Genomic DNA, 23,900 nt, shown 5'->3' with positions numbered 1-23,900 from the left:
TTATCTTCCTGTTACTCTCAGTCATTTCACTGTTTATTAACACTTCCAAAGGGTGGGGGCACTTAGAAAAGATGTAACAAGACCCAGAAAAAAGTCAGTTACTTTTTGAAAAACAATGGCCCAAGTAAAGGATATCCAGTCAGGACCACATTCAAAACATACTCACAGCAAAAGTATATCCTTTAAAGATCTTCAGAAATGACCTTTTATTCAGTCAATCCAGCTAGAATTTAACAACTCAATCAAAACTGCTCCATCCCCTTTATTTACAAATGAGGCGCTTGTAAAATCCTTTTACAGATATGTCTTCCCAGATGAGGTAGATAAACAAACCCAAGTTCACAGAGCTTGTCAATGACACTCTAGATTCTAAGCCAAACTTCCAACTCTTAGCCTAATATTCTTTCCATTACTTCAAATTACTGCTTGTAGTTTATAAAAACCTATTGTATCAATCTAGACATGAGAGAGTTAGAAATGACTGCAAAACAGAAAAACCCTGGTTAAAAAAAAAAATCCACTGGCCAACAACTTTTTGATGACATTATTTTATAAAACAAGAGGAGTTGTCCTAATCAACAAGTAAAACATTCAATCAGTGGATTAATTAATGTTATACTGAGCTCCTCTCACTTCCATCTTCATTTAAAACCCCAAACCTCTAGGGACGCCTGGGTGGCTCAGTTGGTTAAGCGTCTGCCTTTGGCTCAGGTCATGATCCCAGGGTCCTGAGATTGGGCTCCCTGTTCAGCATTGGGCTCCCTGCTGAGCAGGGAGCCTGCTTCTCCCTCTCCTCCCCGCTTGTGCTCTCTGCCGCTATCTCTGTCTCTCTCTCAAATAAATAAATAAAATCTTAAAAAATAAATAAATAATAAACCCCCTAACCTCTAGATGAATTTGTTAAGTTTTATTTTGAAAATTTCAAGGGGCGCCTGGGTGGCTCAGTTGGTTAAGTGTCTCACTTCAGCTCATGTCATGATCCCAGGGTCGTGGGATGGGGCCTGGGAGGAGCACTGTGCTCAGCAGGGAGTCAGCTTGTCCCTCAGCCCCTGCCCCCATTTGTGTTCCATCTCTCTTGCTCTCAAATAAATAAATAAAATCTTAAAAAAAATTTTCCAAACCTACACAAAGTTAGGAGTGCTACAATGAACACTCTAAAACTTTTTACTTGATTGATCAATTCTTCACATTTTGTCAAATTTGCTTTAGCTGTCTCTAGAACAAAAACTGTTATTGTTGTGGTGGTTATTATTATTTTGCAAAACCTTTTGAGAATAAGGTGCAGACATCATGACCTTTCATTCCTAATTACTTCACCATGTTTCTCATAAGAACAAGGGCATTGTCTTACATAACCACAATACAACTTTCAAATTCAGAAATTTAACAATACTATAATCCTATTATCTAATATATAGTTCATATTCACATTTCGCCAGCGGCCCCAGTGATGTCCTTTACAGCCATTTCCTCCCCTCCCCATCCAGGATCCAATTCAGGATCATACATTGTACTTAGCTGTCATTTCTTTTTAGTCTTTAAGAGTTTTGTCTTGTTCCACTGACATTGTTGAACATGAGCACATTGTTTTATAAATAATGACTTATTAAATTCAGATTTAGTTAAGACTTCTGATAGTAACTTTCTTTTTTTTTTTAATTTTATTATGTTATGTCACCATATAGTAACTTTAAAAGACACATATAGCTGTAGACAACTTGGTATGGTAAACAGAACACAGACTAAAAGTCTGTGAAATATTAACACCAATCTTGCCAGATGATTAAAAGGTTAAAGTATACCAAGCAAAAACACTTGGCTTATAGTATGAATAGAAAAAAAATAATTATAGTAAGTCATAATATTGAACACTTACTGATGCAAGATATTATGCTTGTGTTAACTAACTTGGCCTAGGTAACATGTTGATCGAGCCAGGGTCTTATCTTGCAAGGCAGCCTCAGAGCCTGTACTTTAGCCATAACATACTATCTTCCATAAATATGAATATCTTTTCCTTCCTTCTTTCTATTATACAATTTCCCAATTATTTAAGGTAATAGAATTTAAGTATGCATAATCCAAAACTCACCCCTATTTGGCTGAAGAATAGAATTTGTATTTGAAAGGTGATATATCTAATGTGTTAGTCATTCTTTTAACACAAAATATGCAGGTCTTTCATACGTTCATTCTTATAAATTCATTAATCCTTCACCCAATTATTCATATATCCATCGAAAGTTTACCATATGCCTATGATAGGCCAAGGATTGTATAAGGAACTAGACATCAAAAAGTGAAATGAAATGAAATAAGTAAAATTTGGTATTCACTGCCCTTAAGACCTTCTGCTAACGCAGTTTCTCAGCCTCAGCAATGTCAGCATTTGGGGCCAGACAAATCTTGTTGTGGGGGCTATCCTGTGCATTGTGGGATGTTTAGCAGCACCCTGGCCTCAATCCCTTTACCTTCCACATTACCAGACATAATGTGAAGCAGAGGCAAATCATTCCCAGTTGAAAACCACTAGTCTAATGTAACCTTCTCCATACTGAGAACAGACTGATTTCACAGACTCAGAGACTGAGACACCAAGGAGGTTGTATCTCTTCTAACCGCCACCATATAGAATATAGATGAGGAGACCGAGGCCAGAGATAAGAACTTTCTTGGAAGTATACAAAAATTATGTTTTATCGGATTTTCCCTAGTGGAATAGAGATGATGATAACGGCTACCATTTTCTGGGCATTTTACTACCTGTGAAACACTTTGTCTGATTTAGTTTTCACAACAAACTCGCAAAGTTGGGTATTATTGAGAAGACTGTGGAGCACAGTGCCTGGATTCTGGAGACAAATGGACTGTTTGAATCATGGACTAGTGCTATGGCCCTGGGCAAGTTACTAAATTCTCTTTGCCTCAGTTTCCTTGTATATAAAATGGGTATAACTTCACAGTGTTGTTGTGGAGATTAAATGAGTTAATATATGTAAAGTGCTTGGGACAGTGACTGAAATAAGAGGTATTATATAAATGACAGTTATCTCCTCCTCCCACTCATCATCATCATCCATTTTATACCTGAGGGAGTAAACGCAAACAGGTTACAATATTTGGCCCTAATCACTCAGCTAAAAATTTCAGAGCTAGGATTCAACATTAGTTCAATTCCAAAGTCTACACTATATTGTCTACATTATTATTTGTAACAGTCAGAAAAACAATAACTATAACAACACTAGCTTCACATGCAGCATCCCTGTAGATTCTTATGGTAGGTGGAACTGCTTCTTAAGTTACAGAAGTTGAGGCTGGAAAAGGCTAAACAAATTCACTAAGTGTTGGGGTGCCTGGGTGGCTCAGTCGTTAAGCGTCTGCCTTCGGCTCAGGTCGTGGTCCCAGGGTCCTGGGATCGAGCCCCGCATTGGGCTCCCTGCTCCGCAGGAAGCCTGCTTCTCCCTCTCCCACTCCCCCTGCTTGTGTTCCCTCTCTCACTGTGTCTCTGTCAAATAAATAAAATCTTTAAAAAAAAAAAAATTTTTTCACTAAGTGTTCCCAGTTATGTACAGAATAAAGGAAAATGGAATGTTGACAGAACTCATTATACATTAAGTGTTAAATGTTTAAGCTAAATTAATGAAGAGTTTCAAACTTCACTCTGAAACAGGATGCATATTAAAATTGATGACATAGCTAATGGGCCAGAATTTTTTTTCTTAGTGGTACATAAAATAATGATGCATGTTACAATTGACGTCTTAAATAAAATGGAATTTGGTATTATTCACTTATTCAACCAAATATTTATTGATAACACCACAAATACCAATGACTAAGTGCTTGCTATGTGCTGAATACTGTTTTAAGGCCACATAAAACATACTGTCTTAAGTATTGAGCTCCAATTATGTGCCAGGCAATTCTAGAACATTTCTTGAATAGAGAAATCTACAAATAATCAATTCTGAAGACTCTGAAGACTGAATAAGTTTTTAAATGTTAAACATTTCATAAACTTACTTTGTTGTCTTTCTTTCCAGCAATTATTTCGAATATTAGTCACATAATCTTCTTCCACACTCTTTTCCACTTTTTGTAATAACATTCCTTTATATTCATTTTTAAAGTCCTTGTTGACATAATAAACGACACCCAAGTTTTCTGTTTGCATTTTAATAGTTTGCCCTGATCCACTGTAAAAGAAATGCTTGATCATTATTTTTTAATTAAAATTGTACATTTTGATCCTGCTACTACAAACCAAGCTAGCTAAATTAAAAATAATTAAAAAGTTAATATTGATAATCATTTATTTACATTATTTCAAATTGCCTAAAACCACCATCCATGTCATAAAAAGTAATCGTATTTTAATATAGCATGTTCTTATAAGTTCTTTCAATTTTTATTTAATAAAAATCTTATTTAGAAATAAAAAGTTATTTCTTATTTTTAGACCAATCTGTTTTTAATACTGTAAAATCATTGGCAATATGATTTTACCAAGTTTCCTTTATGTTCACTGTATTCACTAAAGTTTTCTAGAATGCATATTGTGTTAAATTTTCTTTAGTCCTGATCTCTTCTTATATATAAATATATTGTGGAAAAATACTTCATATAACAAAAAAGTAATATTTGCTTTTCTTTAACCAATATTTTACAAAGAAAAGAATGAAGTCATTTACTCCTCAATGATATAAATCTATGTAACACCAATTATAATTCTACTTTTGTCTTTGAAGTATTTTTGTCTTTTAAACTATTTTTTGCCTTTGATTTGATAGGTAATGTGATTACCTATCATATTAAATTGCTATCAGTTTCAAAAACAGTACTTCTGTCTTTATCCACAATGGAACAGAAATGTTAACTAACAAGATAATACAAATTTATCACTTGAGTAATTATTTTTTAAATTAGAAACTTAAAAATCTGATACACTTACAGAAGATTACTTAAAAGTTGAAGAGAGCACATGGCCCTTTAAAGGAAGCTAGATAAGAAACAACAGTTTTTTTTTTAAACTTCACTTAGCTACTTACGATCTGGGATATAGGGAATAAGGAGGATTAGAGACCATCAATTGGCTTAATAATGACACGAGGATCAATACAATAATGGGCATCAGCTGGATAAACACAGAAAAACCTCCCTACAAAAAACCATCAAAAAATAATAAATTGTAATATAATTGTAGTTGTTAATAATTCAACAGTTGTCATATATTTTTAGAGACAGAAAGGACATTTGAGATCATTTGGTTCAGTGCTTTCAAATCTGCCTGATCATATCAACTTCCTGGAGTGATTCTTAAAATTACCACTTTCCAGGTGCTTTATGTAGAGATCCTGATTTGGAAAACACTGATATAAACTGATCTCATGTTACCGATGAGGAAGTTCTCCGTCTCTCTTGCAAAACTATCTTTCCCTTGACTTTGAGGATGATACGCGGGAGCAGATGAGTGGCAGAGCTGGGACTCAGGCCTTCCATTTTTTGGTCCAGTGTTCTTTCCATTTACCTTCTTTCTACTCCATGTCATTTAAGTGCTATATGCAATTGGGTATAACTGCATTAGAACAAGGAAAGTAACTTCCAACTTAAGTTCTTCAGTATTAGTTCTAAATGTTTTAGGACCAACAATGAGAACTTCAAAGCATGCATACTGCAGGGGTATCTTCATCAGAATCATAGAACACCAAACTCAGAGGTATCATTTTGCCCACCACCCTCCACCTTGACTTCTACCCCTGCTCCCTTAATATCCCTAAAAACTGTCTAGTCTCTATTGAATACATCTAGTATGAGAACACTCATTATTTCCTTTTAAAACAACTTGCCCTATTTTCAGACAACTCTAATTGCTTTTCCTAAGCTGAAATTTGCCATTTTGAGGTTTCTAATCATATCATAAACATACATCTCCTCTTTCTTCTTCTCTCTCATGTCCACTATGTCGATGCTGATGTTGATGGCTATAACCAGCTCGTCCATTTGAAAATGAATGTACACTACCTAAAAAATTAAAAGCAAGGTTAAATTAAGGAGAGCAACTGTGATCAGAAAAATAATATTTTCTTTTACTTTTTTTTAAAGATTTTATGTATTTATTTGAGAGAGGGTGAGCAAGAGAGAGAACACAAGCAGGGGAAGGGGCAGAGGGAGAAGCAAGACTCCCCGCTGAGCAGGGAGCTCAGTGCAGCTCAATCCCAGAACCCTGGGATCATGACCTGAGTCGAAGGCAGATGCTTAACCAACTGAGCCACCCAGGTACCCCTTCTTTTACATTTTTATTAATTTTTTTAAACTACTAAAATAATGCATGTTTTGTGAATTAGAGTAGTGAATGCTTATTGCCCTTTCCTCCTGTGAGTAAAGGGTGGGTGGAAACAGAAATGATTCTTCCCAGACTTTGCTTCCTTTAAAGTAGAAGTTCTCATATGTGGAATTTAAGAAACAAAATAGAGGAACATATGGGAAGTGGGGGAAGGAGAGAGGGAAACAAACTACAAGACATTCTTAATGACAGAGAACAAACTGAGGGTTGATGGAGGGAGGTGAGTGGGTGATGGGTATTAAGGAGGGCACTTGTGATGAGCACTGGGTGTTGTGTGTAAGTGATGAATCACTGACTTCTACTCCTAAAACCATTATTGCATTGTATGTTAACAAACTAGGATTTCAATAAAAATTTTTAAAAAGTAGAAGTTCTGGGACGCCTGGGTGGCTCAGTCAGTTAAGGGTTTGCCTCTGGCTCAGGTCCTGATCCCAGGGGATGGATTCCCACATCAGGCTCCTTGCTCAGTGGGGAGTGCTTCTCCCTCTGCCTGCTGCTCCCCCTGCTTGTGTGTGCTCTCTCTCTCTCTGACAAATAAGTAAGTTAAGTAAGTAAGTAAATAAATAAATAAATAAAATCTTAAAAAAAATTAAAAAATAGAAGTTCTTTCTTTACGAAAACTTGAATAAGAGTTCCTACCTAATATTGCATCCATAAAGGACTCTAGTTGTGGTTGGTTGTTTTTACAAATCTTGGGTCATCACTCTGAAACTCTGCTTTCCTCATTTATCAATGAATCACAAATACCTCTAGAAATCAAGACAGTGCTCTAACTCATTTTTTAAAAAAAAAAATGAGTATAAAATACTCGTATAATATACTATGGTAGAGATGGACAATTTATACAAACATTCTGCTGCTGATAGACTTTTAGGTTGTTTTCAAATAAGGTGAGCAATCAGAAATATTGACACAAAGTAAATTATGTTACAATAAGCAAAAGAACTGTAACTCAAAATTCACTACTACCTGAAAGATTTATGATTGTTCCTAGCATATTTTCCGTCAAAACTACTAGTCTGAATAATTTTTCTGTGAGAAGTAACTATATATCTTAGTATGTCAAAATATATGCTATATTTTCAGTCATTAATTTGTATTTGCACATTCTCTTTCCTTCAAGGATGCTTTACAAAACGTCCTATCAATGACCATAATCTTTCTCAATAATATTCTGATAGGGCCATCAGGCCAAAGCATATTGCCACATTCATAAAGATTCTCTTAATTTTGAATCGAATGTTTAACTCAGCATTTAAATAAATGTTGTAAACATGACTGGAGCGATAATTTCAACTATCTTATAGGAGCTATTCTTAAAATTAATTTTCACAGAACTCATAGTAAATATAAGTAGAGTTCAATACAACTTATGCTGGTACTATAAAATCAGTTCATTTAGTAGTATCTCCACAGTATTTTACTTTGATAGCCTAGTTCAACTAATTATTTCTGTCTTAATATAATTTTAAAAACCCATTTACTTTATATATAACCTATGAATCAGACATTTTAATATTTCAATGGAAAGTACCTCTGTATACATCCAAATTAGCAATTATAATGTTATGAATGAAATACCTACACAGATCTTCAGAGAACCAATGTCAAATTGTCTTCTAGGGTATGGGATACCTCCTGTGATTGTAATAGTACTTAACTAAGACATTGCTACTGAATTTCCTACTTATACATCCTTTCTTCAGCTTTATATAAAATAGAGAATATCCGTACTCATTTCTTTTTTTTAAAAAATAAACATGTTCTAGAAAAAAGGCAAACTTACAGTAAAGGTAATAAGTCTAACACTTTTTTCCACCTCCATGAAAAATCATCGAGGATCATAATACTGTAAGAAATGTAGTGGAGTAGATAAATCTCTAAAGAGCCTAACTGGAGGTGAGAATCTCTAGCTTCATAAAATATAATATTTACAACTAACATTAAAATACCTGAAGGAAATCCACCACCAAAGAATATATTAAATAAGTCTTCTGGAGTTATATCAGCTTCACAACCTCTATGGAAATTAAATCTACCATTGTTTTGGTGATTACATGCTTGTTCTTCATTGCCTGTGAGGTCATATTGTTTTCGTTTTTCTGGATTGCTTAAAACAGCATAAGCATTTCCAATCTCTGAAAAGGTAAAGAGTAAAAATTGGTAAGCAAAGTTTTTATATTATAAAAAGATTTCCCCATATAAAAGCTACTGTCATATTAACCAAAAAAAAAAAAAAAAGCCCAAAAAACAAAATAAAACAAAACAAATCCTACTTCAGGCTAATCAAGAAAATAGTAAAACAGTAACAATTTCTTTTAAAGGTTTATACATTAATGGCGCCTGGGTGACTCAGCTGGTTAAGCGTCAGACTCTTGATTTCGGCTCAGGTCATGATCTTAGAGTCATGAGATCGAGCCTGTGGAGGGCTCCATGCTGGGTGTGGAGCCTGCTTAAGATTCTCTCCCTCTCCCTCTGCCTCTTCCCCCTTAAAAAAGGTTTATACATTAAATTTATACATTGCTTGCAATTATACATATTATCTCCCAATACAAATTTTTATATGAGACTGCTAAGTCTCCCTACTATCTTGAACATAAAGGAATGTCCATCTTGCTTTCTTACTATTGTGCTCCATCCTTTAATATCCCGCTTCTTTTGAATATCCTAATCTAGTCATTCATTAGTGCAACTCAAACCAATAATAATAGCAGTAGCTACCAACTGCCAGGCTCTGAACCCAGTATGTTATTACATTATTCATTATTATTCCTACTTTACAGATGAGCCTCCTGAGGTTCAAAAAGGTTAGGATACTTGTTCAAGGTCAAAAATTTTTTAGCATAGTAAGTATACGCTATTCAACAGACATTGTAAAACTGTTTTTGTACACTTCAGCCCAGAATGAGCTATTTTTCATTTTATTCATTAACAATTAATCCTCTTAAAACTGTAAACTCCATGAGGGTAGGGAGGGTATCTATGTCTTCACTGAAATATCCCCATGGTCCAGTATAAAGTCTGAATTTGCTTGTGAATAGATCCAGATAGTCTCTAATATTCCTATCTCACTTCGTTGGTTTTGTGATATTTACTTATAAAGAATTCTATTTCCCATCTCATACTCCCGTGTCCAAAAGAGGCAGTGATATACTGGTTACCAAAATGTGTTCTTGAGGCAATTAACAAAAGTTGTAATGTTTTGATCTAAAAGTAGGAATTACCCTATTCTCATTCTGACACTTCTAATAATCATTTCATTTCATAAATACAGCTTACTTCTTAAAGTAGATTGTAAGCCTTTTGTAATACGGGATATTTTAAAAATACTTTTTGGATCCCATGTGGTAGCTGCCATAGGTACTGTACAAGCAAACAGATGCTCATTAGGTAGTTGTTTTTGGATGACGTATCACACTGAAATTAATTATACCCATATACTCTGGAACTTTTCTTCTGATGGAGATTCTAAAACCTGGGATTCAGAGATAGCTTTCAGATGGTCTGTGAACCCCAAGGTATGAAAAATTAGTTGGATGGTCCATTTATCTGAAGAGATGGTCCAAAACTTTCTTTAGATTCTCAAGCAGATCTATGATTCAGAAATATAGCAATCATTTATAATGTTGCTCTAACCGGAAAGCATGATCAGAGATCCAAACAATGTACTTACAAACAACACTAAGGTATTAACCAATACCTAAAAAAGAAGCGTATCTATCAATATCTGCCAGAGTTGTACTTCCAATAATATCAGGATTTACCTCTATATCCTAAATAGAGTATTCCAGGTAATTTCACAATGCTGTTACTTTTTAAACTATTGATATATTGGTTTTAAGGTTTTGCCATTTAAAAAAATAACTTCCAAACATTAAGATATTTTAGAAGATCTATGTGAAATATTGTTATAATCCATAATTGTATATGCAAGACAATTTATTTTATCTACTGTGACTAGAGTAATTTTCTATTCATTTACTTTGTGCTACACCCATAATCAAAATTTTTTTCAGTTCCTTATTACCTAAAAAATCCAAAATATATTTTGGTATTCAAAAGCTTTACAAAACACATTTCTACCTCAGTCTCACTTATTTCACCAGAAGTACCTTCCACCATATTCTTTTTTCTTTAATTAAACTTTTATTTTGAGGTAGCTTTAAATTTACATGAAGTTGTAAGAAATAATACGGAGAGATCCTCTGTACCTGTTACCTAATTTCTCCAATGGCAATTTCTTGTAAAATTAGTCTCACAAATAGGATATTGACATTGATATAATCAGGATATGGGACATTTCCAATACCATCCTCTTGTTGCTCTTATATAACTACACCCACTTCCTTCCCTTTCATCCCCTCTCTAACCCCTGACAACCACTAATCTAATCTCTATTTCTATATTTTTGGCATTTCAAGAATATTATATAAATAAAATAATAAAATATATAAATGGAATGAAGCTCTTTGGGATTGGGTTTTTTCAATCAGCATAATTCTTTGGTGATCAATCCAGGTTGTTATGTAAGCCAAAACAGTAGTCCCCACCTTCACCCCCAATTCATGGTTTCAGTTACCCTCAATCAACCATGGTCTGGAAGCAGATGATCCTCCTTCTAACCTATCATCCATAGGTCAATAGTAGCCTAAAGCTATGTCACAGTGCCTACATCATTCACCTCACTTCATCTCATCATGTAGGCATTTTATCATCTCACATCATCACAAGGGTGAATGAAGTACAAGGTATCTTGAGAGACAGACAGACCTTTTACATAACTTTTATTATAGTATATTGTTATAATTGTCGTATTTTATTGTTAGTTATTATTGTTAATATCTTACTGTGTCTAATTTAAAAATTACCCTTTATCATAGGCATGTATGTATAGGAAAAAAACACAGTATATATAGGGTTCAGTACTATCTGTGGTTTCTGGAATCCACTGCGGGTTTTGGAACATTTCCTCTGCAAATAAGGCGGGGCGGGGTGGGGGGGCCGCTATTGTAGTTCATTCCTTTTTATTGCTGAGTAGTATTCCATGGTATGGATTTTACCACTGTTTGTTTCACCATTCACCCAATGAACAACATCTGTGTTGTTTCTAGTTTTTGGTATTATGAATAAAACTGCTATTTACATTCATGTGCAGGTGTACAAACATCAACTTTTACCTCTAAGATAAATGCTCAGGAATGTAACTGCTAAGTTGTATGGTAGCTGAAAATTTAGTTTTTTGAGAAACTGCCAAACTGTTTTACAGAGTGACTGTGTCATTTTACATCTCATCAACAATGTATAAGTGATCCAGTTTCTCTGCATCCATACAGGCTATTTGGTGTTGTTGCTATTTTTTATTTTAGCTATTTAATAGGTACGTAGTGATATCTCATTGGGTTTTACTTTACATTGTCTCTAATGGCTAATGAATGACGTTAAAAATCTTTTCATGGCTTATTTTCCATTTGTATGTCATCTTCAGTGGAATGTCTTTTACTCATTTTCTAACTGAATTGTCTGTTTTTTAAATTTTCAGTTTGGGGAGTTCTTTACATATTCCAGATACTAGTCCATTTCAGATATGTGTTTGGCAAATATTCTCTCCCACTCTGTTACTTGTCTTTTCATCCTCTTCATAAGGTCTCTGCAGAGCAAACCAAAAAAATTTTGATGAAATCGAACTTATCAACTTTCCCTTTTATGAATTGTGCTTTTAGTGTTAAGTATAAGAAATTATTGTCTAGCTCAAGATCCTAAAGATTTCCTCCTAAAGATTTGCTCCCATGATTTTTGCTAAGAGTTAAAAAGTGTTTTATATTTCATGATTCATTTCAAGTTCATTCTTGTAAAAAGCATAAGATTTAGGTCAAGGTTAACTTTTTTCGCCTATGAATATCTTAACTGTTCTAAAACCATTTGCTGAAAAGTCTATCCTTCCTCTATTAAATTGCTTTTGCAACTATGTCAAAAATCAGTTGGGTGTATTTGTATGGGTCCATATCTGGGTTCCCTAACCTGTTTCATTGATCTATTTGTCTATCCCTCTGCCAATACTATACTGTTTTGATAACTGTAGCTATAAAGTCAGTCCTGAAATCAGGTGAACTGATGACTCCTACTCCATTCTTTTAATAAACTGTTTTTATTTATTCAGGTTCTTTATCTTTCCTTATGAGTTCTAGAATAAACTTGCTTTTATCTACAAAAAAGTCTTCCTAGGATTTTGACAGGAATTATGTTAAATATGTAGATCAATTTGAAGACACTTGACACTTGAGGACACGCATCTTTACTATGCTGTCCAATCCATGAACATGATATATTGTTCCATTTATTTAGATCTTCTCTGATTTCTTTCACTAGTATTCTACCGCATTCAGCATAAAAATCCTGTACAAGGTTTGTTAAATTTACAACTAAGTATTTCTTGTGTGTATATGTGTGATTATAAATGGTAATGCTTTTTTAGTTTGTGTCTATATATTCACTGCTAGTATAGAGAAATGTACTAAATATTTCTAAATATAAAAATTAATTTTTGTACATTTATCTTGTATCCTAAAATATTACAGAATATATTTATTGATTCCAAAAATTTAGGGGGGAAGATGCATTCCTTGGGATTTTATACATTATTATACCATTTGTAAATAGGGACAGTTTTATGTCTTCCTTTCTGTGTCTTTTCCTTTTCTCACCTTAATGCACTGACTAGAATTGCCAACACTATACTGAATAAATGTGATGAAAGGAAACATTCTTACTTTGTTCTCAATCTTAGGGGCATAGCGTTTAGTCTCTTACCATTAAGTATAGTATTTTCTATAGTCGCTCTTTTATCAATTTGAGGCAATGCCTTTCTATTCCTATTTATCCGTCAGGTTTGTTTTTTTTTTCCTGTTAGTTTTATCATGAATGAATGGTGACATTTTTCAAATGCTTTTACTGCATTGATGGATACAATCATGAGATTTTTCTTCTTTAGCCTATTAATATAGTGGATCACACTGACTGATATTCAAATAGTGAACCAGCTTTGCATCCTTGGAATAAACTCTACTTGGTCAGGGTGTATAACTTATACATATATATAAGTTATATATAAGGGTATAACTTATATAATATATATATATTACTGAATTCTAATTATCCTGTTAAGGATATTTGGGTTTATTTCATGAAAGACTGGTCTATAGTTTTCTTTTTTTGTAGTGTCTTTGACTGGTTTTGAGAGCAGGGTAACAGTTATTTTATAATATGGATTGGGGAATATTTCCTTTTATTTTCAAGAAGAGACTATAGGAGTAGTTTTAATTTTTCTTTAAAAGTTTAGTAGGATTTTCTAGCAGAGACATCTGAGCCTGGAGACTTCTTTTTTTGGGAGTTTCTGATTACTAATTTAATTTACTTAACAGTTATAGGGCTGTAAACTCTTGCTTTGAGTCTAATTTGCTCTTCTTTTTCTAGGCTTATAAGGTAGATGCCTAGATGACTGACTTAAGCCCATTCCTCTTTTCTAATATATGCATTTAGTGTTATATGATTCCTCTCAACATTGCTTTTGCTGCTCCCCTCAAATTTTGATATGTTGCATTTTTATTCAGATTAGTGAATTATTTTAAACATTTCTTGAGACTTCTTTGACCCATAAATTTCTTAGAAGTTTGTTGTCCAGTTTCCAAGTGATAAGACATATTCCAATTATCTTTCTGTCATTAATTTTTACTTTGATTTCATTGTGGTCAGAGAACACACTTTTCATGACTTCAGTCTTTTAAGTTAGTGGAGGTTTACTTTATGACCCAGGATATGATCTATCTTGGTGTATGTTCTGTGAGTACTTGAAAATAATTTATAGTCTCCTGTTGTTGTATAGAGTGTTCTATAAATGTTGATTAGATCTTGTTGGGTGATGATGTTTAATTCTTCCATATTCTTGCTGATTTTCTGTCAAGCTCTTCTATCAGTTGTTGACAGAGAGGTGCTGAAGTTTCTAACTATAATTATGAATTTGTCTATTTCTTCTTCAGTTCTATCAGTTTTTGATTTACATATTTTGCATCTGTTTTTTGATGTGAACGCATGTATATTGTTAAGTCTTCTTGAAGGATTGACCCTTTCATCATAATATAATTCCTTCTCTGGTAACATTTTTAGTCTAAGTCTACTTTATCTAATATTAATATAGCCACTCTTGCTTTCTTTTGATTAACGTTTTCATGATACATCTTTTTCCATCTCTTTACCTTCAGCCTGTCTATATTGTTATAAATGAAGTGAGTTTCTTATAGATAACACACAGTCATGTTTTTTTAATTCACTCTGCCAATCTGTCTTTTAATTGGCATATTTAGATCATTTACATTTAATGTAGTTACTGATAAGTCAGGGTTTATGTCTGCCATTTTATTTTTTGTTTTCTGTTTTTTCCTGACTTCCTGTGAGTTACTTAAACATATTTTTTAGAATTCCATTTTGGTTTATCTAGTGTTTTCTGGTGTATTTGTACAACTTTTTAGTGGTTGCTCTAGGTATTATATTATACATACACAACTTATCACAGGCTACAGCTGTCATCATTTTACTAGTCAAGTGTACTGTGAAACCCTTACATTTTTACTTTCTTTTATCCTTCATTTATAACATAATTGTCTTATATATTTTCTTGGCATACATTTAGAACCATATCAGACAATGTTAAAATTTTTGCTTCAAATGTCAAACAACTTAGAAATTCAAGAGGAGAAGCAAAGTATATTGCATTTACCCATATTTTTGCTTACCATGTTCTTTCTTCCTTTTTCATATTCCAAGATTTCTTCTTTTATTGTTTTATTTTGGTTAGAAAACTTTCTTTAGCTATTCTTTTAGGGTACATGTGCAAATAACAAATTCTCTTTTTTCCTTCATCTGAAAATGTCTGGATTTCCCATTCATTCCAAAGGATGTTTTTGCTGGGTATACAATTCTGGGCAAAAGTTCTTTTCTTTCAAAAGATATTTGAAAAATGGGCCACTGTCTCCTGGCCTGCATGGTCTCTAATGTGAAATTCACTGTCATTTGAATTGTTTTTCCCCAGTAGGTAAGGTGTCATTTCTCTTTTGCTTCTTTCAAAATTTTCTTTTTGTCTTTAGTTTTCAGAAGTTTCACTATGATGTGTCTTGGTGTGGATTTTTTGGGGTTTATCTATTTGGGGTTCATTCAACTTCTTCAATTATGTAAGCTTATTTCTTTTACCAAGTATAGGAAGTATTCAATCTTTATTTACTTATTTATTTTTGCGTACTTTTTCAGCTATGCTCTCTTCTTCCTCTCCTTCTAAGACCTTAATGATATAAACATTAAATCTTGTCATAGTCCCACTTGTCCCTGGAGCTGTTCAGATTAGATGTCTATTTTTCTATTTTCCAGCACACTGATTCTTTCCTCTGTCATTTTCCTGTTTATTCCATTCATTGCTAGATTTTATTTTGGTTTTTGTATTTTTAAGTTGTAAAATTTCCATTTGATTCTTTTTTTTTTAAAGATTTTATTTATTTATTTGAGACAGAGAGAATGAGAGAGAGAGAGCACATGAGAGGGGGGAGGGTCAGAGGCAGAAGCAGGCTCCCTGCCGAGCAGGGAGCCCGATGCGGGACTCGATCCAGGGACTCCAGGATCATGACCTGAGCCGAAGGCAGTCGCTTAACCAACTGAGCCACCCAGGCGCCCTCCATTTGATTCTTTATACCTTTTATTTGCTCAGATTTTCTATTTCATTACTGAGACTCTTCTTTTTCTTTTTTTTTAAGATTTTATTTATTTATTTGTCAGAGAGAGAGAGAGAAAGAGCACAAGCAGGGGAAGCGGCAGGCAGAGGGAGAAGCAAACTCCCCACTGAGCAGGGAGCCCGATGTGGGACTCGATCTCAGGACCCTGGGATCATGACCTGAGCCGAAGGCAGCTGCCTAACTGACTGAGCCACCCAGATGTCCCCTGAGACTCTTATTTTTCAAAATTTATTTAAAGCATATTTGTACTTGCTCATTGAAGCATTTTTATGATGGATGCTTTAAAATCTTTGTTAGACACTTCTAACTTCTCTGTCATCTCCATGCAGACATCTATGACTTTTTATATTTAGTTTGAGGTTTTCCTCGTTCTCAGTATGCAAGTGATTTTCTACTGAAATGTGGTCATTTGAGCTATTATCTTATGAGACTCTGGACCTATCTAAAACTCCTGTTTTTAATTGTCCTCCTCTGACATTATTCTGGTACAGGAAGAGGAAATACCACCTTGTTACTTCCAGATGGGAATAAAAGTTCAGGTTTCCCCCTTGGCCTCTGATGACATCTGAAAGGAGGAGCTCCTCGTTACTGCTGAGCAGGGATGAGATTCCTAGTCTCCCATCAAGTCTCCAATGACATCTCTGTGGCTGGAAAGAGTAGGTAGGGGTGCTGCATTACTGCCCCCCAGGAAGCTTCGCTGACACCACAAGGATATGGCTTTGTTTACCTCTAAATGGTGGTAAAAGTCCTAATTCTCCACTAGGCTACTTATGACACTTCCCCAGTGGGGAGGGAAAGGGACACCTTGTTACTGTCAAGCAGAAGTACCCGCTCCCTACTTGATCATCTCTGTTACAGCCCCAGTAAAGAGGGCAGGCATGTCAAAGCATCTTATTGCAGCCCAGAGAGGGTAACAGGCTATGTTCTTTATTCAGCCTTTGCTGATGTGGGTGTGGGTGGGATGGGACCACAGTTTTTTCTTTGATATTTGGCTATATTGGATGGTTATTGCTTAAAAACTTTCTGTCTTACTATGTTGTCCCCTTCCTGGGTGTTTAGCTAGAGCAAGTAGGCTTTTCTTGGGGATTGTTTATCAGTGCTTATTGGTATTTCTGGGTTGTCTGCTTCTCCAGGACCTAATCTAAGATATAAAAAACAAAAGGAAAACCCAAGCAACTTACTGCCATGTAGTTCTTTGGGTCCCAAGGTCCCTAGCTCATCTACCTTCTTCTTTCCACCTTTCAAAGTTTTTTTTAATGTTTGTTTTGTTTTATACATAATATTCAATTATATTTTATGCAAGGAATAGGGAAAAGTACATCTATTCCATCTTCCTGAAAGTGGAAGTCCTCATTGATTCTTAAATCACTTGCCTCATTCTCATACCCAAATTTCTGCCATTTTCTCTTTTCTCTAATCATACTCATGTCCAGAAAACTCTTAATTCTCACCTATTATATGAAGGCTTCTCTAATTACTCTGATTATAATGTACTTTATCTTTCTGACTTTTCTTCCAACATCTTTATTCAATGTTTTGGTATTTAATTATATTCAGTCTTCTGGGAGATCTTGGGTAAATCAGTTAATCTCTCTGAGCCTCAATTTTCTTACTGGGTAAAGGCGGATGACACTAGTCCCCTGACTACTTCATAAGATTTTTAATAAGCATTAAATGAAAAAATAGGAATGAAAAACTATAAAATGTTTGTCAAATGTTAGGTATTACTATTATTCCAAATATTCTGTGTGATACTTTCTTCTCCTTAATGAATTACAAATTCTTTGAGTAAGAGGATATCTCATATGCTCTTGTTGTATTTCTCTACAAAAACTAGACCAGATGTTAAGAATATTGAACTGCCAGACCTAACACAGGTAATAGCATCTGATCCATTATTATTTATCAAGTAAACACAAAAACATCTAAACCACACCCCTTATTACTCTCATGTGTATGTCAATAGGCACACGTACTCTTCAAAGGGTCTCTGAAGTACTTTGAAGTATTTGTCTTTGAAGATAAAGGAGACCAGGTATATTTTGAAGACATCCATGTCAGACGGAAGGAAAGGGATCCATTTCATTCAAATATTTTTTAAAAGCATGTTCGTATATACTGTGCAAGTCACTCTCTAGATGTAAATAAAATATTCCCTGCTTTGAGAAACTTGAGTTACAACCTTAACTTTAAAGAACAAGCAGCCACATGAACTTAAGAGTTCATTTAGTCTATCCTCCTTGATAGCAAACTCTTAATTTTTAAATCTTTACAAAACACATAAATGAAAGGACATCTGGCTGGCTCAGCAATTTTTTTGTTTTCATATGACTCTTGATTGTGAGTTCAAGCTCCACTTTGGGCACTGAGCTTATTTAAAGAACAAAACAAAACAAACACACGCACAAATGAAAATATCTCTTCTATCTAATTTAATTCCTTAAACCAATTACCTCCTCTTTTTCTGTTCTTGGGGGAAATAAAAAGCAAATGGTTTCCATCTTCTGTAAAAAGTGTTTTGGTAGTTACAGAGCAATCAAGCTATACTTAATTTTCATACAAAAGAAAAAAACTATAGTATTTGCTTAAAATAAACAGCTTGGTATCCCAAAAACAGATGTTAGGGTCAACTGGTTAAAAATAAAATGATTCAAAAGATAAAGAAAAGACCCTGTGTGCTGAATAAATGAAACCTGCCATTTCTGAATGACGACACTAACTGTAATATTTTCTAATTAGCTACCTTTGCTCACCGAGCATCTGTGGATTACAATCTAGTTTTCTATGTAGTTTCCACTCAATGAAAAATGGGCTCATCAACCAACTCCCTATTCTGATCCTCTTTGGGATTAATAAATTGGCATTCTGATTTACAGATAACCTCCTGTGTATTGAATAATGTGAGCCTCTTCTCTGGAGATGAACCACCTCCCAGCATGTTGATAAATATTAAGTTGCTAGTGTGCAAAGTAGAGCATTACACTCTGAAATGTACCACATCAAAGTGTAATCACCTTTGTAAAGCCCCGTCTGAATGTCTAGCTGGGCTGACATTTATGCTGCTCCCCTCTTCAAAATACATAGGATGTAAAAATATTAGGAAGTCCACTTACTGTTATTCCAAGACTAATAATGCTAAATGACTTCAATACAGAAGTCAGAGAAAGCAGTTTAACATTTTTAACATTAATGGAGAATTAATACCAAAATCACCTAGCAAATCACAAATACGCAAAAACTCACTGCCGAAATGTTTTTCACTATTTAAAAACACCAACAATTTTAAATTAAATGATTTTAATTCATAATGTAAAAAAAAATTTTTTAACTTTTGGGGGAATGTGCTAAAATTAGTGTTTTTGAGTAAAGAAACATTTTTTGTACTTTCACCATGCCGCTTTTAACTTAAGGAAACAAATAGAGAAGGCTCTCACTGTCACAGTGACATTTTACTTTCACCAGCACCACTTTGGCAGTTGCTTTTATTGAAACATATTAATAATTGCCTGAATATATTTTAGTTGGCAACTTCCTTCAAGATATAAAACTGTTTTGGAAACAATTTAAACAGTTTTTTGTGAAAGACCAATGAAATCATCTACCTTTTAGGAGCATTTTATTTTATTTTTTTTAGAGAAAAAGAGTGCGTGAGGTGTGGGGAGGGGCAGAGGAAGAGGGAGGGAGAGAGAGAATCTTAAGCACGTTTCACACCCAGTGCAGAGCCAGATGCGGGGCTACATCTCAGGACCCTGAATCATGAGCTGAGCTGAAGTCAAAAGTCAGATGCCTAACTGACAGAGCCACCCGGGTGCCCCGGAGCATTTTAAAAATTAGTATTTCCTTCCTGTTATTCCAAGACCCCAACATTTCACTGCAAACATTGTATGTTGGCTCTCTAAGTGCCAAATTCAAAAGAAGGAACAATCACAAATATAAGCATTTTCCTATGAATTAGAAATTAACTATTATGAATAGATTGTATGTAATAAGATACAAAATTATAAAAAATCAACTCTCTGACATGTATTTACTAAATTGGCAGGCAAAAACAAAACAAAGCAAAACAAAACCCGCCCAATCCTGAAATAATATTAAGAAAGAAAATGAAGAAAAATGAATAGTAGGCAAAAGGAAAAAAAACAAATTCTTTTTTTTTTTTTAAAGTAAGCTCTACACCCAATGTGGGGCTCGAACTCACGACCCTGAGATCAAGAGCTGCATGCTCCACTGACTAAGCCAGCCAGGTGCCCAAAGAAACTAATTCTTAAAAAGAAAAAGTCACATTAGTTAGAACCACATATAAGAAAATGCAAAAGTTGGCCAGTTAACAGAAATATAAGATCACAAGCAGAAAATTCCAAGCAATTTCCCAATTCTAGACAGTCTCTATTACCCTAAAAATTTGCAAAAGCTATATTTTGTTTTAGTTTAGGAGCTCATGTATAATCACCACACTACTAGTGTGTGGTAAACTAGAAAGCATGCATGATTATCTAGAAAAGCTACTTAGGACTTTGCCAAAACTGGCATTTTGCTTTTGTGAAGCCACAGTGCATTTGTTTGGCTCTTGGCATAATTAATAGTAAAGTTTTAAAGGATTTTGAGGACCTTACTTATGCTGGCTTCTAAATGTACCAGTCTAAAGGCAGAATTTAATATTCTAAAACATTGTAAAGTGGATTCTAAAAAGAGCTTAGTACAATTGCTTTAAAAGGTTTACTTTACTTTTAAAAGCATCTGTTGCTCCAGGTGCATGGTTTTTGTCTGGATGAAACTTCAAAGCAAGCTTTCTATAAGCTTTTTTCAAATCTTCATCACCAGCATCTTTGGTAACTCCAAGTACTTCATAGTAATTTTTACATTTGTTTATGCTGTGAACAAAAGAGTGTGTTATAATGTAAATTTCAAGGAAGAACTTCATGTAATATCTCTCATTTTTTATTTATTAGAATAGTAGAAAGAACTGTCTGTGGATTGTTTTCTCAGTGTCAAATGATAGCTTATCCCATTAAAGGTTATTGCTTCATTCTCTTTTTTGACCACAGACCATTTTTTAACCTCTTTCCAGTCTAAGGAGAGTTGACCATGAGAATGTCCTTGGTGCTTTTTATCACAACTAGAGAAGTAAAGCAAAGCCCATAACAATCATGGATGAAGGACAGAGCACACACTGAAACTAAAATGAGGACAAGAACAATTTTACAGTACTCTTAAGTACACAAAGAAATTCCAGAACTCTTCACAAGTATGTCGTAGTATGTCATAGCTAAAGATTAATTAATATGCATTGCATTCCAAGATTTTTGTTGTCACATAATGTAGACCTACCAAATATCAAAAGCAACAGTTTAGTGCATGTAAAACAATTACAAGTACCTTAAATGCCAAGGCAAGTTAACTCAGTTCTGTTATACTAACGAGAACTTGTCTGTCAGTCTAAGAAAAAGAAAATCTCATAATAATATATATCACAGGACTCAAAAATGCTTGTTATACCCAATTTTCATTATGATTAGCATGCTCTTAAAGATTACTTACATAGCTAATTAAAGATGTTAATGGATTTAAGCCCAGAGTGTTTGAAGTATATTAAGAAAAAAAAAATACTCTGAATGGAGCAGAGAACATTAATACTTCTAAATGCTAATATTCTCCTAAAACCTAATACTTTTCCTTCACTAAAATACAGTAACATTTTAAACCTTTTCTGTAGAGTACTTTATGACCTTAGATGTGTTCCATGGGTGAGTGGCTTAAGGTAGTAACAGGAGAAAAGATCTAAGGCATAATTGTTCACCAGCAGCTGAAGAATTGCAGTGACTCAAAGTTCTCAAAGGAAAGAGACAAGATTGATCTTATTTTACTACTGAAACTATAAGCCATGATAGTGGTTGGTAGAGGATAGGTTCTCAGTAAATATTTCTGGAATAAATGAGCCTTATAAGGCTCTCTTTTTTTTTTTTTTTTTTTTTTTTTTTTTAAAGATTTTTATTTATTTGACAGAGAGAGACACAGCGAGAGAGGGAACACAAGCAGGGGGAGTGGGAGAGGGAGAAGCAGGCCTCCCGCTGAGCAGGGAGCCCGATGCGGGGCTCGAACCCAGGACCCTGGGATCATGACCTGAGCCGAAGGCAGACGCTTAACGACTGAGCCACCCAGGCGCCCCAAGGCTCTCTTTTTATAATGAAAACATTCAACATTTGTTAAATGAACAAAGTTAAAAAAAAAAAAAAGACAGGTTTAAGATTATAGAATTTTTTTTATAATCACATATCAATAAAAATCTGTTATGCAGTCTTCTTTATGGTAATAATATTAAAATTGGGGGGCACCTGGGTGGCTCAGTCATTGGGCGTCTGCCTTTGGCTCAGGTAATGATCCCAGGGTCCTGGGCTCGAGCCCTGCATCAGGCTCCCTGCTCCATGGGAAGCCTGCTTCTCCCTCTCCCACTCCCTCTGCTTGTGTTCCCTCTCTCACTATCTCTCTCTCTCTCTGTCAAATAAATAAATAAAATCTTAAAAATAATAATAATAATTAAAATTGGATTTTTCTACTTTAGATACTTAATAAATATTAACTGTCAACAGTCAATTAATCATAAATGTGATATTTCCTTTATTTAATCAACAATGTTCATGGAGCACCAATTATGTCACAGACAGTGCTCTGGGCACTTGAGATATATTAGTGAATAAAACAGAAAGATTCCTGCCTTTGTAGAGACCCATTCTCCCAGATATGTTTAGAAACTATGTGATAAAGGGAAAGGGGACATTTATAGAACACCTACTGTGTGTCAGGCAAGGTCCACAATCACATATCCATGTTCCAATATCCATAAAGCTCTGCAAAATGAAAGTTATTCTATAATTTGACTGCAAAAACCTGACTTGAACTCTTTTAGAGGCAAAATTTGACCTGAATGGATGTGAAGCTGCTAGAGTTTTCATTTATCCCATTTAAGTGTGAATATTTCTGCATGTTGCTGCAGAAATGTTACTATTAAGTAATGGGCTGCTCTCCAGATGTTAAGTGTTATTATGTTATGTATAATATATGTTCCTTATTACCTTTCTAAAATACGAACAATTCTGAATTCCAAACTACATCTGGTCTACAAAGATTTCACAACAAAGAGTTGCAGAATCTTATTATGTTGGTTATTTTATACAAATTGTCTCATTTACTCCTCATCTAACCAATGAGAAAATTGAGGCTGGAAATGGTTAGGTCCTATAACCAAGTAATAGATGGAAACTGAAATTTATTTCTTCAACAAAAATTTACAGATCATCTACTTTCTGCTAGACACTGTTTCAGATGGTAATGGTGAATAAAACAGTCAAAAAAAAAAAAACCCTGTTCACACTAAATTTACAATTGGGAGAGGGATGAGCAATGAACAAATTATACAAGTAAAATAAAAAGTATATCATACGGTGATATATATGTAGAGAAAACTAAAAGTGACAAAGGAGACGAGAGAATGGACAGGGAGACCAGCTTTCTAAATAGGATGATTAGGAAAGGTCTCCCAAGTAAGGATTCAAATCTCAGTCTGTCTGACTTGAAATTCCTGTTATCTCAGAATCAGAACAAGGAAAAGGAGTCCTTCAGACACCAGAGTAACCCAGCTCTTCCTTTCTGTTTACTTTTCCAGTGTTTAAACAGACTCTTCTCTTGTAGGTATTTTCAAACGTTGGTTTTGGTGCCCCAAACATGCTTTCTCTGCCTCCTTTCTTGCTTAGTTAGTTTCTACAATTTCTTCAGACCTCAACTTA

At 34.4% G+C, this 23,900-nt stretch overlaps 1 protein-coding gene across 1 annotated transcript in view; it reads right to left on the bottom strand.

Moving 5' to 3' along the window:
• Nucleotides 1-23,900, bottom strand: part of DNAJB14 (DnaJ heat shock protein family (Hsp40) member B14) — a 50,275-nt gene that overhangs the window by 5,519 nt on the left and 20,856 nt on the right. Inside the window, exons 3-7 of the mRNA XM_021680378.1 lie at nt 20,845-20,990; nt 8,299-8,484; nt 5,930-6,024; nt 5,052-5,161; nt 4,027-4,199 (exon numbers count right to left, since the gene is read on the bottom strand). Coding sequence (XP_021536053.1) covers nt 4,027-4,199; nt 5,052-5,161; nt 5,930-6,024; nt 8,299-8,484; nt 20,845-20,990 — 710 coding nt within the window. The remainder of the gene's footprint in view (nt 1-4,026; nt 4,200-5,051; nt 5,162-5,929; nt 6,025-8,298; nt 8,485-20,844; nt 20,991-23,900) is intronic.

The sequence above is a fragment of the Neomonachus schauinslandi genome, chromosome 2, assembly GCF_002201575.2.
Source record: "Neomonachus schauinslandi chromosome 2, ASM220157v2, whole genome shotgun sequence".
In the NCBI taxonomy this organism is placed as follows: Eukaryota; Metazoa; Chordata; class Mammalia; order Carnivora; family Phocidae; genus Neomonachus; species Neomonachus schauinslandi.
This window is presented reverse-complemented; position numbering and strand designations above follow the sequence as displayed.